Consider the following 17,316-nt stretch of genomic DNA (forward strand, 5'->3'; position numbering starts at 1 on the left):
AGAGAGGGACGCATCAGTAAGGGTGGAGAGAGAGAGAGAGAGGGAGGGAAGGGGTCATCAGTGGAGTGGGGGACATACCCACGTCTTATCACTTAATTATCAAGTAATTAAATTAATCTTCACCTCCCGCCACACAAATGTGACCAGAGCTGACTGCTGGTCACCCAACCCCTACCTCACTCTTAACCGTTGACGACGATGATTTAACCCGTTGATGACGATGATTTAACCCGTTGACGACGATGATTTAACCCGTTGACGACGATGATTTAACCCGTTGATGACGATGATTTAACCCGTTGACGACGATGATTTAACCCGTTGACGACGATGATTTAACCCGTTGACGACGATGATTTAACCCGTTGACGACGATGATTTAACCTTTTGACGACGATGATTTAACCCGTTGATGACGATGATTTAACCCGTTGACGACGATGATTTAACCCGTTGGCGACGATGGTTTAACTAACGACGTGGTTGTACGTTGATGACGATGATTTAACCCGTTGACGACGATGATTTAACCCGTTGACGACGATGATTTAACCTTTTGACGACGACGATGATTTAACCTGTTTACGACGATGAATTAAAGCTTCTTCTTATGGTTATTTCTCGTAAGTCAACTTTATAAGAATAATCCTAACTATTTGACTTATGATAAAACACAAAAATAACGTCCAACAATAAATAAGAAACTCTGTCTTGACTATAACTAATAACGATAACCATAACTACATTAACAACGATAACTAAGACACTACCTTAACTACGATTACTGAGACACACTACCTTAACTACGATAACTAAGACACTCTACCTTAACTACGATTACTGAGACACACTACCTTAACTACGATAACTAAGACACTCTACCTTAACTACGATAACTAAGACACGCTACCTTAACGATAACTAAGACACTCTACCTTAACTACGATAACTAAGACACTCTACCTTAACTACGATAACTAAGACACTCTACCTTAACTACGATAACTAAGACACTCTACCTTAACTACGATAACTAAGACACGCTACCTTAACTACGATAACTAAGACACGCTACCTTAACTACGATAACTAAGACACGCTACCTTAACTACGATAACTAAGACACTCTACCTTAACTACGATAACTAAGACACTCTACCTTAACTACGATAACTAAGACACTCTACCTTAACTACGATAACTAAGACACTCTACCTTAACTACGATAACTAAGACACTCTACCTTAACTACGATAACTAAGACACTCTACCTTAACTACGATAACTAAGACACACTACCTTAACTACGATAACTAAGACACTCTACCTTAACTACGATAACTAAGACACTCTACCTTAACTACGATAACTAAGACACTCTACCTTAACTACGATAACTAAGACACTACCTTAACTACGATAACCAAGAAACTCTAACTACGATAACTAAGACACTACCTTAACTACGATAACTAAGACACTCTACCTTAACTACGATAACTAAGACACTCTACCTTAACTACGATAACTAAGACACTACCTTAACTACGATAACTAAGACTACCTTAACTACGATAACTAAGACACTCTACCTTAACTACGATAACTAAGACACTACCTTAACTACGATAACCAAGAAACTCTACCTTAACTACGATAACTACCGGTAAGACACTACCTTAACTACGATAACTAAGACACTCTACCTTAACTAACAATATACACTTGGCAACACAACAGTTGGATGCAAATTTTTATGGAAAATTTTGTGTATATTATTTTGTTTGTGTGGTCACAGGTTCGATCCCCGGGCAGGGTGAAACTATGGCCAAGTTTCTTTACGCCATTTGCCTCTGTCTACCCAGCAGTAATTGGGAACCTGGATGTTAATCGATTTGCGGATCGTGTTCCGGGGTAACGGTTAGCCAGTGCTGCTGGCGAGTTGTCCGGTCTTCTCTGACTATTCCTTGACACTGGGTCATGCAGCTCATTAACTTAGGGTGTGGTTGTTGTGTTGGCGACAGCTTCTACACCTTAAACATATTCACGCCTCGGTGGTCATAGGGTCGGCCATCCTCGATCTCGAGGGGCACCCATTATTAATGTTAGCTGTACTAGGACGCGCGAGGGTTCGAAAGGTTCGAACATGCGATACAGTATTACACTTCATAAACTGCCACTTAATTAAGACTATCCCAGCACACAAGTCCCACGGGACATATTCCTTCCATCTAAATATTAAACTAGATATACTGTAATACCACCAACTTCTGAGTATAAACGCTAATAATAATAGTCTTCGACTTTTTCTGTAAACACCAACAGTACAGTAGGTGGTGGTGTGTGTACCTCAAGCCTTATTAAGTCTTCTTGACTCATTAACTTACATATTAGATGATAAAAGTTGGTGTAACTAGTGTATGATGCAGCCCGGCCACGTTTACTGCACTACCCGCCCAGTAGATGGAGTTGAACCATTCTGACGTTAATCAGTTGTAGGTTAGAAGCCTACACCCCGGGGCTCAACTGGGCGCCAACATTTACTGAGTTTATGTCACGTTGTCAAGACCCGGGTAGAGCTCAACCGGACGCCAGCTTGTACAAGTCGCTTTAGGGACTAGTGTGTGGTCGTCCTGGTGATCCATGTGTAGGGTCGTACTGGTGGCGAGTGTGTGGTCGTAGTGGTGGCGAGTGTGTGGTCATACTGGTGAGGAGTGTGAGGCCGTACTAGTGGCAAGTGTGTGGTCGTCCTGGTGATGCATGTGTGGTCGTCCTGGTGACGCGTGTGTGTGCGTCTTGGTGACGCGTGTGTGTGCGTCTTGGTGACGCGTGTGTGGTCGTCCTGGTGGCGCGTGTGTGTGCGTCTTAATGACGCGTGTGTGGTCGTCCTGGTGAGGTGCGTGTGCGTCTTGGTGACGTGTAGGTCGTCGTGGTGACGCGTGTGTGGTCGTCCTGGTGACGCGTGTAAAAGGGCTCCGATGACGCGTGCGTGGTCGTCCTTGTGACGCGTGTGTGGTCGTCGTGGTGACGCGTGTGTGTGGCCGTCCTGGTAGACGCGTGTGCGTCTTGGTGACGCGCGTGTAGGTCGTCGTGGTGACGTGTGTGGTCGTCCTGGTGGCGTGTGGTGTGTGCGTCTTGATGACGCGTGTGTGGTCGTCCTGTGACGCGTGTGTGGTCGTCGTGGTGACGCGTGTGTGGTCGTCCTGGTGACGCGTGTGTGTGCGTCTTGGTGACGCGTGAAATGTCGGTGACGCGTGTGTGGTCGTCCTGGTGGCGCGTGTGTGTGTGGTCGTCGTGGTGATGCGTGTGGTCGTCCTGGTGACGCGTGTGTGTGCGTCTTGGTGACGCGTGTAGGTCGTCGTGGTGACGCGTGTGGTCGTCCTGGTGACGCGTGTGTGTGTGTCTGGTACGCGTAGGTCGTCGTGGTGACGCGTGTGTGGTCGTCCTGGTGACGCGTGTGTGTCTGGTGACGCGTGTGTGTGGTCGTCCCAGACGCGTGTGTGGTCGTCGTGGTGACGCGTGTGTGGTCGTCCTGGTGACGCGTGTGTGTGCGTCTTGGTGACGCGTGTAGGTCGTCGTGGTGACGCGTGTGTGGTCGTCCTGGTGACGCGTGTGTGTGCGTCTTGATGACGCGTGTAGGTGGTCTTGGTGACGCGTGTGTGGTCGTTTTGGTGACAACACCTGTCGTTGACGCCTCATCTTGCACCTTAACTTTCTGGTTGTGTTAATTAAAAGTATAACGACTTTAATTTGTAAAATTAATGAAGACTAAATACAATATTTTGGTCGCCACTCACGCACACACACAGGACGAGAAACAACATATAGTATATAACAGATGAGACAAGATACAGCTACTGTACACCTGTATACTGTATACTATCCTGTATTCTGTATACTGTCAAACAACACAAATGTAGACAGAAAGAGACAGACTCGTAAATAAAGAAGAAACATATTAGTGAAGCAGTGTACAGTACAGTACACGTTAGGATAACACCTGGTCGGTCATGTGCCTGAGGCATGGGTGGTGTGACTGAGCCATTGGTGGTGTGACTGAGGCATGGGTGGTGTGACCGAGCTATGGGAGGTGTCACTGAGGCATGGGTGGTGTGACCGAGCTATGGGAGGTGTCACTGAGGCATGGGTGGTGTGACTGAGCCATTGGTGGTGTGACTGAGGCATGGGTGGTGTGACCGAGCTATGGGAGGTGTCACTGAGGCATGGGTGGTGTGGACTGAGCTATGGGAGGTAAGCCACTGAGGCATGGGTGGTGTGACTGAGCCACAGGTGTGACTGAGGCATGGGTGGTGTGACTGAGCTATGGGAGGTGTCACTGAGGCATGGGTGGTGGTGAGGTGGTGACTGTGTGAGCTATGGGAGTGTGTCACTGAGGCATGGGTGGTGTGACCGAGCTATGGGCGTGTCACTGAGGCATGGGTGGTGTGACTGGAGCCATTGGTGGTGTGACTGAGGCCGGGTGGTGTGACCGAGCTATGGGCAGGCTACTTGAGGGGTGAAAAATGAGCCATTGGTGGTGTGACTGAGGCATGGGTGGTGTGACCGAGCTATGGGAGGTGTCACTGAGGCATGGGTGGTGTGACCGAGCTATGGGAGGTGTCACTGAGGCATGGGTGGTGTGACCGAGCTATGGGAGGTGTCACTGAGGCATGGGTGGTGTGACCGAGCTATGGGAGGTGTCACTGAGCCATTGCTGGTGTGACTGAGGCATGGGTGGTGTGACGCAAAGGATTAGAGAGGGGCGCCCCAGACCTCCTGCCGCCCCTGGAGGCGCTCGAGACCGTGAACCGCTCCTGGAAGCGTCACCAGTCACCCTGGGTATTGCCCCACGCCTAGAGGGGGCGCCAGGGACTGTCAGCAGTCCTTGAGCGCGTACATCTTGCATTTCGTGACATTGAACCATAACAGTCATTCCTCTGACCACTCCTAAAAGTGAGAGATCTTTCGGTAGCTCTCCACAGTCCGTTTGGTTCTTAATTTCCCTGAATGACTTGACATCGTCTGCAAACATAAGGTTCTATAATGTTGGGTCTCTATTAACACAGCACAGTACACGTAAATTGTATAAATGTACCGGTTCATGTACTGTTTATATAGAGTATAAAATTTACTATGCGCTGTAACGTTACATACTCAGTACTGTTAATATACATACTGTATATATTACTGGAAAATGTCGGCCAGAATATCATATTAGCCCAGCCACAAGTACAGTTAATCTGCCCTGATTTTTTTTAACGGGGATTAGCCCACCACTATCTATTAATACATATGTATCCGTCTACCCATCTACCTATACATATATATCTCTGCTTATATATCTATATTACTGCCTGTTCGGGGGTGTAAACGAGTTGTGATAGGTAGAGGTCCTGCTTGTTGGAGTAATAATAGTACAGTATTGGTGGGGGTCACGTGTCACAACACACTGTGCAAATATCTATTGAAAGAGATATATTATGATAAGGTCATTATTATTGATTGTATTGAAGGCTTTTGTAATTACATTACAGTATATGAGATAAAACATTATCTATAATATATATTTATGTAGTTTATTATATATAATACAGAGGATACTAATAAAGGTGTCCACACAAGACGAACAACATAATAACTGACATATAAACAATATAGACAAACAAACTCATCCACTCGTGTTTGTAATTACTATCCGTACAAGACAACTACTTAACCTTATTACAGTTAACACCAAAATAACAAACTTAGCGTACAGTACGTGACTAGCTAAATCTCCGCCTTTTGCTTTATGTCAGTTCAAAATACAAAGTAAATTAATGACAACATATGTGATATGAATACAAGTTTCTTCTCTTCGGCTGATAAATAACTCTGTGTTCTGTATTTACTTTGCCGAAAGACCTTAGTATAACAGTTTTTTTGGTACATCAGTCACCAGCAGGATGAAGCCTTCGCGAATACTGGGTGGAATAGTCCAGCTGCCGAGTAAACTAACTGACAGACGCAAACATCTGCAACAGTCGTTCATCTAATTAAATTGTTCCTTTTGGCATTGTATGTGAGGGGCACGAAGTCTTTTTGTAAAACAGCGGAAGATAAGAAACGTGCTAAACGGCCATGAAGAAATTTTGATTCTTGCAGACAGTGACCTTTTCATCTGTACAATAGTCGGTTCATCTTACATCAGTAAATCTTAAAGATGCTGAGAATGTATGGCAGTAGCTTAAATTAAAATATATGAAAAGCCAAAGAGAAGAGAGAGTTAGCAATTATCACTTTGGAATGTCCCAGGGTGCCGTGGTCATCCCTCACCTATCGTATTCCTGCAGTAGACAAAAAAAAAGACCCAACCTATTGTAGTTACAGTTGTCTTGGTATAATCTCTACTATATTGTAGTCATCCTTGAGCCGTTGCGTTTTCACATCTCTAGAGGGAAAATTCAAGTTGTTGTCCTTGATGATCTAGTATTGGTGTCATGGCGGCCAACACAATCAGGTGATGACGGACAGGAATAAAGCCTTCACTATATTCATGTCCTCCAGGACGCTTCCAACTGGAAACTACTCTAGTACTACATACAGTACAGTATGTATGAAGAGATCACGAATATGAACCAATATTGCATTTTTTTCCCACGTGGTCTACAAGTTCATACATATGTACGCTGTGGAAAGTTTGCCACAAACCGGGGGAAACTTTTGAGTGATATGAGGAAAATGTGTAACAGTGAAGGAAACTAAGCTGGAGCAACATAGAGACCATTACTAGCTGTGTCATCCTGACGAGTGTGTACCTGCGTGTAAGTCTTGTAGAAGAATTCGTTAAGGTGGTAGTAGTCCTGGGTCTTGGTACAATCAGTGCTGTACCACCAGTCACAGATGAAGTGTCGCTGGTTGAAGATGGTGCCAGCAGGACAGAGGAACGACACCTGCTGCCCTCCCGGTGTACAGTTGTGCCAAACCTGAGGGAAGGGAAGTTGGTTCTATACTTTGATTTTGTTCTTGATTTAGTTATGTGACTGATTTAGATGTGTACACTTATAAGATTCACAGCAGTGTAGTCTACTTTGACACAATCACCTTATATATCCCGAAGTGAAAAAAAAAATGGGTAAAATAATTAAATGAGTTCTAACTTAGAACTCCTGTAAGAGCCTAGACTGTTCCCCGAGGCTCTCTCTCTCTCTCTCTCTCTCTCTCCTTTAAAGATTAAAAAGTTTCGAAACTGAAAAGTTAAAGTACCATTAAGACCCTCTCTCCCACTCGTATATACAGTGCTGTATTTAACACTAACTTGACACTGAGCTTCTTCGTCAGCGTAGAAACCAGGGGACCTGTCGTTGCAGGAGAAGGCGGTGCTAGGGACGACGTGATACAAAGGGTAGTCCTTCAGGGCCTCCCCCGGCACGCAGTCTCCATCAGGATCGCCGATGTTCTTCTCACACACACCAGAGTTGTTCCTGCCTGACGTGACCATAAAGTCTGGCACAACGTAAGGCGTGAGCACTGGTGGCTGACTCATGGAGCTGCTATCTGACGCGCCACTTGTTCCTCCATAGTATCTTCCAGGTGTACCGTATCCAGGTGTAGTGGTGTAGGGTGGAGGTGTACCGTATCCAGGTGAAGTGGTGTAGGGTGGATGTGTACCGTATTCAGGTGTAGTGGTGTAGGGTGGACGGGTATAGTAACTAGGTGTAGTGGTGTAGGGTGGAGGAGTACCGTAACTAGGTGTAGTGGTGTAGGGTGGGGGTGTACCGTAACTAGGTGTAGTGGTGTAGGGTGGACGGGTGTAGTATCTAGGTGTAGTGGTGTAGGGTGGGGTACTGCAACCAGTGGTGTAGGTGGACGGGTGTATCCAGGTGTAGTGGTGTAGGTGAAAAATGCAACCAGGTGTGGTGATGGTGTATCTAGGTACTGGTGTAGGGTGGGAGGTAATGCACCAGGAGGTGGGTGACGGGTGTAGTATCCAGTGGTGGTGGTGAGGTGGCAACTAGGTAGTGGTGTAGGGTGACGGGTAGTATCCAGGTGTGGGGTGGAGGTGTACCACCAGTGTAGTGGTGTAGGGTGACGGGTGTAGTATCCAGGTGTAGTGGTGTGTGGTGGAGGTGTACTGCAACTAGTGTAGTGGTGTAGGGTGGACGGGTGTAGTATCCAGGTGTAGTGGTGTAGGGTGGAGGTGTACCGTAACTAGGTGTAGTGGTGTAGGGTGGACGGGTGTAGTATCTAGGTGTACTGGTGTAGGGTGGACGGGTGTAGTATCCAGGTGTAGTGGTGTAATGTTTGGGCAACGTAGAATTTGCATAAGACGGATGAGTAACATACTGAGGTGTAGTGGTATACTTACGTCGATTATAGAAATGAGTTGTGTAGGTTGGGTGTGTGTCATACTCGGGTGTATGAGTGTAATTCGAAGGAGTATAATATTTGGGTGTAGTTGAGTAAGGTGTATAAGGGGGTGTAACTCTGTACGAAGAATTATACTTGTCATCCGTCGCCACATACACCGCCATACCTCCGTTGTGGCTTTGTGTATCATACTTGTCCTGGTGTGTATCATACTTGTCCTGGTGTGTATCATACGGGTCTTGATGATCATCATACTTGTCCTGGTGTGTATCATACTTGTCCTGGTGTGTATCATACTTGTCCTGGTGTGTATCATACTTGTCCTGGTGTGTATCATACTTGTCCTGGTGTGTATCATACGGGTCTTGATGATCATCATACTTGTCCTGGTGAGGATCATACTTGTCCTGGTGTGTATCATACTTGTCCTGGTGAGGATCATACTTGTCCTGGTGTTGTATCATACTTGTCCTGGTGAGGATCATACTTGTCCTGGTGAGGATCATAGTGTGTATCCTTGTCCTGGTGTGTATCATACTTGTCCTGGTGTGTATCATGGTCTTGATGATCATACTTGTGTGGTGTGTATCATATGGGTCTTGATGATCATTGTCCTGGTGTGTATCATACTTGTCCTGGTCACTTGTCCTGTGTATCTTGTCCTGGTGAGGATCATGAGATCATACTTGTCCTGGTGTGTATCATACTTGTCCTGGTGTATCATACTTGTCCTGGTGTGTATCATACTTGTCCTGGTGTGTATCATACGGGTCTTGATGATCATACTTGTCCTGGTGTGTATCATACTTGTCCTGGTGTGTATCATACTTGGAGGATCATACTTGTCCTGGTGTGCTTGTCCTGGTGTGTATCACACTTGTCCTGGTGAGGATCATACTTGTCCTGTGTATCATACTTGTCCTGGTGTGTATCATACGGGTCCATACTTGTCCTGGTGATCATACTTGTCCTGGTGTGTATCATATCTTGATGGTCCTGTGTATCATACTTGTCCTGGTGAGGATCATATTTGTCCTGGTGAGGATCATACTTGTCCTGGTGTGTATCATACTTGTGTGAGGATCATACTTGTCCTGGTGAGGATCATACTTGTCCTGGTGTGTATCATACTTGTCCTGGTGTGTATCATATGGGTCTTGATGATCATCATACTTGTCCTGGTGTGTATCATACTTGTCCTGGTGTGTATCATATGGGTCTTGATGATCATACTTGTCCTTGTATCATACTTGTCCTGGTGTGTACATACGTCTTGCTGGTGTGTATCATACTTGTCTGGTGTGTCATACTTGTGGTGTGTGTCTGGTTTGTATCATACGGGTCTTGATGATGATCGGGTGTATCATATGGGTCTTGATGATCATACTGTATCATACTTGTCCTGGTGTGTATCATACTTGTGTGTATCATACGGTCTTGATGAGGATCATACTTGTCCTGGTGTGTATCATACTTGTCCTGTATCATACTTGTCCTGTGTATCATACTTGTCCTGGGTGTGTATCCTTGGTGTGTGGTGTATATCATACGGGTCTTGATACTTGTCCTGGTGTGTATCATACTTGTCCTGGTGTGTATCATACGGGTCTTGATGATGATCATACTTGTCCGTGTGTATCATACGGGTCTTGATGATCATATTTGTCCTGGTGTGTATCATACGGTGTGTATCATACCTCCTGGTGTGTATCATACTTGTCATGGTGTGTATCATACTTGTCCTGGTGTGTATCATACGGTCTTGATGATCATCATACTTGTCCTGGTGTATATGGGTCTTGATGATCATCATACTTGTCCTGGTGTGTATCATACGGGTCTTGGTGATCATACTTGTCTGGTGTGTATCATACTTGTCCTGGTGTGTATCATACGGGTCTTGGTGTGTATCATACTTGTCCTGGTGTATATCATACTTGTCCTGGTGTGTATCATACTTGTCCTGGTGTGTATCATACTTGTCTTGATGTGTATCATACTTGTCCTGGTGTGTATCATACTTGTCCTGGTGTGTATCATACTTGTCCTGGTGTGTATCATACTTGTCCTGGTGTGTATCATACTTGTCTTGGTGTGTATCATACTTGTCCTGGTGTGTATCATACGGGTCTTGGTGTGTATCATACTTGTCCTGGTGTGTATGATACGGGTCCTGGTGTTCATCATACTCATCTGGAGGGCCATGAGTTTGCTGGCGATGGTGGTGGGTGGCAGTGGGTAATGTTAGTGGACGTGAAGGAGCTTCGTAGGAATATCCTTGTGTGTGAGACGGTGAGCCCGTGCTTCCCTCACCCTGGTCCTGGGCAGGTACACGGGGTCCCACAGAAGACGATCCATGACTAGGTTGTGGAGTTGAAGGACTTCCTGTAGGAGACCCAGTAGGAACGTGGTGGTGCGCGTGAAGGTCACCTCGTGCTGGTGCTGAGACTAGCAGTAACACTCCTGAAGGTCGGAAGGTTAATGTAAATCTTAATAAAGTAAAGGTGAGATACGTCAAGTGAGAAAACCTTTTCTTTCTACAACACAACCATCAACAGTGAGAAGCTTTAATACACTAACCACAACAACAACACAATCCAGGTCACTGCCAGCGATAATGATGTATAGTTAGTTATTCTCCTGCAGACAGCGAGGCCGCAAAGATAACAAACAACTCCAATACTCCTCAACCACTTGGGTTGTGGACACGAAAGGTGTAAAGTAAATCTGGTTTAATACAAAAAAATACTGTAAAATCTGTATGAGAGGATGACAAAACGCACACAGTTTATCCCCCATGACGTGCTGCTGCTGCTGTGATAACAACTAGAACAATCTACCGAGGTACAACATTACGCTCACCACTCACTATAACAATTTAACAGGCGATAATTACACCTGTATAATTATACTGTATACCAACACTACACGGGCAGGACGACAGAAGAATTACATCCAAACTAAATACTTTGCATGAAAAAGTCTATTTGTTTACAAAAATAAGTTAGAAATGTTCAAAGAAATAAGAACAAAAACTTACCTAATATTCCCCACAGCTCGCTCATCCTGCCGACCTGTCAACAATAAATCTCTTTGTAATATAAATAATAAAAAACACACATTACAAAAATAAAGAACAAATTGTGTGAAAAAATAACTATAATATATAAAAACAAGAGAAAGTCACCAAACACAAACACATATACACAAACACACACACATTCATACTTCCCAAGCTCACCTGGTGTTCCTACCTAAATGCCACACAACGTAAACACCTAGAAAAAGTGCATAAGAGGGCATGCAAGATTATTCTCTCCCCTTCCTACTCCACATTTCAAGAAGCGCTCAACACACTGACCCTCACGTCTCTCTCTGACCATCACCACGACCTCATCAGCAAATTTGGTGAGAAGCTTCTGCACCATCCTCGACACCGGCTCCTACTACTACCTGAGATCCCTCGCCTGAGAATTGCTGTTCGGCACCACAACCGCATCCAGCCCATACGAGCACGAACTGATCGCTATAAAAACAGCCCAGTCCCAACCATTGTAAAAATTATCAATAACTTAAACCAGTGTATTTACTCCCAGTCAATCTTACTTTTTTTATTGTCATTATGTTGAAATGCCCTGTAGTTTGAGCTTCTCCCCACCTAGTTATTATATATCATACTTGTATCACTTATGTTACTTGTATATTATTTGTAAATCAAGAGACCCATTCCCCAATTATGTATCTGTATAATTTCAGCCTTCCGGCACTCATACATTTAACGTATATATTATAAACACTCATACATCTACTATATATATTATAAACACTCAAACATTTACTGTATATATTATAAACACTCAAACATTTACTGTATATATTATAAACACTCAAACATCTAATGTGTATTATTATAAAACTCAAACATTTACTGTATATATTATAAACACTCAAAACATCTAATGGTATATTATAAACATCAAATATCACTGTATATATTATAAACACTCAAACATCTAACGTGTATATTATAAACACTCAAACATTTACTGTATATATTATAAACACTCAAACATCTAACGTATATATTATAAACACTCAAACATTTACTGTATATATTATAAACACTCAAACATTTACTGTATATATTATAAACACTCAAACATTTACTGTATATATTATAAACACTCAAACATCTAACGTGTATATTATAAACACTCAAACATTTACTGTATATATTATAAACACTCAAACATTTACTGTATATATTATAAACACTCAAACATTTACTGTATATATTATAAACACTCAAACATTTACTGTATATATTATAAACACTCAAACATTTACTGTATATATTATAAACACTCAAACATCTAACGTGTATATTATAAACACTCAAACATTTACTGTATATATTATAAACACTCAAACATTTACTGTATATATTATAAACACTCAAACATTTACTGTATATATTATAAACACTCAAACATTTACTGTATATATTATAAACACTCAAACATTTACTGTATATATTATAAACACTCAAACATTTACTGTATATATTATAAACACTCAAACATTTACTGTATATATTATAAACACTCAAACATTTACTGTATATATTATAAACACTCATACATCTAACGTATATATTATAAACACTCAAACATTTACTGTATATATTATAAACACTCATACATCTAACGTATATATTATAAACACTCAAACATTTACTGTATATATTATAAACACTCAAACATCTAACGTATATATTATAAACACTCAAACATTTACTGTATATATTATAAACACTCAAACATCAATCTATATATTATAAACACTAAACATTTACTGTATATATTATAAACACTCATACATCTAACGTATATATTATAAACACTCAAACATTTACTGTATATATTATAAACACTAAACATCTAACGTATATATTATAAACACTCAAACATTTACTGTATATATTATAAACACTAAACATCTAACGTATATATTATAAATGACTAAACATTTACTGTATATATTATGCAAACACTCAAACATCTAACGTATATATTATAAACACTCAAACATTACCGTATATATTATAAACACTCAAATATCTAACGTATATATTATAAACACCTCAAACATTTACTGTATATATATTATAAACACTCAAACATCTAACGTGTATATTATAAACACTCAAACATTTACTGTATATATTATAAACACTCAAACATCTAACGTATATATTATAAACACTCAAACATTTACTGTATATATTATAAACACTCAAACATCTAACGTATATATTATAAACACTCAAACATTTACTGTATATATTATAAACACTCAAACATCTAACGTATATATTATAAACACTCAAACATTTACTGTATATATTATAAACACTCAAACATCTAACGTATATATTATAAACACTCAAACATTTACTGTATATATTATAAACACTCAAACATCTAACGTGTATATTATAAACACTCAAACATTTACTGTATATATTATAAACACTCAAACATCTAACGTATATATTATAAACACTCAAACATTTACTGTATATATTATAAACACTATGGCTATCTAACGTATATATTATAAACACTCAAACATTTACTGTATATATTATAAACACTCAAACATCTAACGTATATATTATAAACACTAAACATTTACTGTATATATTATAAACACTAAACATTTCAACGTATATATTATAAACATCAACATTTACCGTATATATTATAAACACTCAAACATCTAACGTATATTATAAAACACTAAACATTTACTGTATATATTATAAACATCAAACATCTAACGTATATATTATAAACACTCTCAAACATTTACTGTATATATTATAAACACTAAACATTTACTGTATATATTATAAACACTCAAACATTTACTGTATATATTATAAACACTCAAACATTTAATACTGTATATATTATGTAAACACTCAAACATCTAACGTATATTATAAACACTCAAACATTTACATTGCATATATTAAACACTCAAACATTTACTGTTATAAACACTCAAACATCTAACGTATATATTATAAACACTCAAACATTTACTGTATATATTATAAACACTCAAACATTTACTGTATATATTATAAACACTCAAACATTTACTGTATATATTATAAACACTCAAACATCTAACGTATATATTATAAACACTCAAACATCTAACGTGTATATTATAAACACTCATACATCTAACGTATATATTATAAACACTTAAATATTTATATACACACTAGCAATATGTAGTTTAAAGTATATGTTCAGTGTGTTATTAAGAATGTTGTGGTCACTGTTATAAATTTTCGTGTTCCAGTTAGTTGTAATTATATTTAACTGGACATAATTTATATAATATTCTGTTAATCAAGACTCTGCCTCGTTCTACTGCTCACCCAACTAACACACAAGTAAATAACTCCAATTAAAATAAACAACAAATTCTTCACAAATGTTACACCAAGGAAAAGTTCTTCAATGTCATAACTAAGAATCGATGTTCAGGAGGACGAAAGAGACCTACCAGTGGTAGGGAGTGAGGAGACCAGTGTCTTAGACGGTCCAGCCAAGACTGACGGAGGTTGACGACCTAGTCCTGACTTTTATACCTGGCAGGTGATGACGTCACCACTGACCTCTGGCAGTCTTCACCACTCACCACTTGTTTAATATTAGAATGCATGATTTTGTTTTATATATATTATGAGAACTTGTTGGAAAAAATATATTATGACAAAACATGCTCTAACTTTCTCCTACATGCATGACAGACAAACAGCCAGATAGATAGATATGAGGAGACAAGTGTTTAGGTACCTTGTATGAACCAACATACTGTACAGTATATACAGTATAATGTATTAGTATCACTCCTTGTAGTGTATGAACCAACATACTGTACAGTATATACAGTATAATGTATTAGTATCACTCCTTGTAGTGTATGAACCAACATACTGTACAGTATATACAGTATAATGTATTAGTATCACTCCTTGTAGTGTATGAACCAACATACTGTACAGTATATACAGTATAATGTATTAGTATCACTCCTTGTAGTGTATGAACCAACATATATAGTATAATGTATTAGTATCACGCAGTATGAACCAACATACTGTACAGTATATACAGTATAATGTATTAGTATCACTCATAGTGTATGTGACTAACATATTCCTTGTCATATAAACATGATAGATGGCAACACAGGTACAGTAGATGGTAACACAGGTACAGTAGATGGTAACACAGGTACAGTAGATGGCAACACAGGTACAGTAGATGGCAACACAGGTACAGTAGATGGCAACACAGGTACAGTAGATGGCAACACAGGTACAGTAGATGGCAACACAGGTACAGTAGATGGCAACACAGGTACAGTAGATGGCAACACAGGTACAGTAGATGGCAACAGGTACAGTAAATGGCAACACAGGTACAGTAAATGGCAACACACGTCAACACAGTATAAAAATATGAGTAATACAAATATTAGTATATAATGACTTACAATGTTGCTCAAGTGAATGTAAAGTGTTACAGTGTTGCCTTGTGCGAATATGGTACCTTGCAATGATGTTTCTTTGAATATAATGACTAATCAAAGGTACTAAAGGAAATATATTGACTTGTAATGGTTTGTACTAGTGGAAATATTATGATGTGTATGGGTAATGCGGTGGACAATATGATGACTTAACAAAGCTATTAACGTAGACAATACTGATAAGAGTTGAGATGAACGTCTTATAATGTTAACGCAAACAGAATGTTCTTGTTGTGTCGTCCGTGAGAAAATTATTGTTAATGAGTCGTGTTATGGCGTCTGTTGTGTTGTAGCGTGAATATACTTTAATATCTATCTATCTATCTATTTATGTATGAAACAATGGCGCGTTTTCTACGGATACGTGAAAAGTTGAAAGAACTGAGGCATGATAGTGTAGCATAACACACACCGCCGGCCAATGACTGCCTCACACCACCGTCGGGGCAGGTCGCGTCCCCACGAAATTTAACACTGGCAAAATACTGAGCTATATGACACAACTGAGAATGTGTTTGTTTGTTTGTTTGTTTCATTGAGTGTGTGTGTGTGTGTATGTCTTGTTATGTGCACGTGGACATGAAATTATTACTTGTATCATTATATTTGACTCTGCCATGTGTTTGTGAATACACACACACACACACTTCACAATCGTGTTTGGATATGAAGACAATGCAATAATTTTCAGTGACTAAACAGAAGCAGTTAAGTGGCAGCTGGTATCAGGGAAGCCGCCAGGAATGAACACTAATACCCGCTAACTATATCTCGGCGAGTGGCAGAACCTATGAACTTGGACACCTGGTTCTTTATATACGAGTGGCAAAATATTCATCTTCATAAGTTATGAAATTTATAATCTATAGCATTACTTCCCTCGCGGTTACTGCCAAAATATGCATAGTTAAGTACTACGGTCTTCCTGGTTAGTGGCCAAAAATACAGACTGCTTTCTGTGTCTTTAATGGCAAATTATGTAGACACTACTTCCTTCGTAGTTAGTTGCAAAATATACAAACGTCTGACTGGGTATCTTCTACGTGATTAGTGACGACATACATAAACTGATCCCTTCCTGTTTTTGTGGTGGTAAACACTCCGGGAGGCCAGTTCGGTGATGCAACACAATCAGCCGGAAATACAAGATATAATTATTCCCTAAGGATTATTGTGGCTTCCTGAATTTCATTGTTTATGTTTTCAGGCGTTATGAAGGTAGAGACAATAACAGAGAGAGAGAGACCTACTAGATGTACTTGAACTACTGTGAATACTTTTTTTTTAACTTTTGACTGGTCATAGACGATCCTGTACACAAAATACATAAAAATAAAGTTTCATAGAAAA

The 17,316-nt window shown here is 40.3% G+C and overlaps 2 protein-coding genes across 2 annotated transcripts; both read right to left on the reverse strand.

Moving 5' to 3' along the window:
- Nucleotides 1-5,560: 5,560 nt before the first annotated feature.
- LOC121864943 (U-scoloptoxin(01)-Cw1a-like) lies at nt 5,561-7,731 on the reverse strand. Its single transcript, XM_042364153.1, has 2 exons — nt 7,298-7,731; nt 5,561-6,965 (listed from the first exon to the last, which is right to left on the reverse strand). The coding sequence occupies exons 1-2, from the start codon at nt 7,523-7,525 to the stop codon at nt 6,741-6,743; spliced, it is 453 nt and encodes a 150-aa protein (XP_042220087.1). The 5' UTR covers nt 7,526-7,731; the 3' UTR covers nt 5,561-6,740.
- A 1,440-nt stretch (nt 7,732-9,171) lies between these two features.
- Nucleotides 9,172-14,999, reverse strand: LOC121865091 (sex-determining region Y protein-like). The gene is made up of 4 exons (XM_042364422.1): nt 14,935-14,999; nt 11,390-11,423; nt 9,824-10,812; nt 9,172-9,405 (listed from the first exon to the last, which is right to left on the reverse strand). Exons 2-4 carry the CDS (start codon nt 11,412-11,414, stop codon nt 9,172-9,174), a joined length of 1,248 nt encoding a protein of 415 aa, XP_042220356.1. The 5' UTR covers nt 11,415-11,423; nt 14,935-14,999.
- Between the last annotated feature and the right edge of the window lie 2,317 nt (nt 15,000-17,316).

The sequence above is a fragment of the Homarus americanus genome, unplaced genomic scaffold, assembly GCF_018991925.1.
Source record: "Homarus americanus isolate GMGI-L3 unplaced genomic scaffold, GMGI_Hamer_2.0 scaffold2539, whole genome shotgun sequence".
Lineage (NCBI taxonomy): Eukaryota > Metazoa > Arthropoda > Malacostraca > Decapoda > Nephropidae > Homarus > Homarus americanus.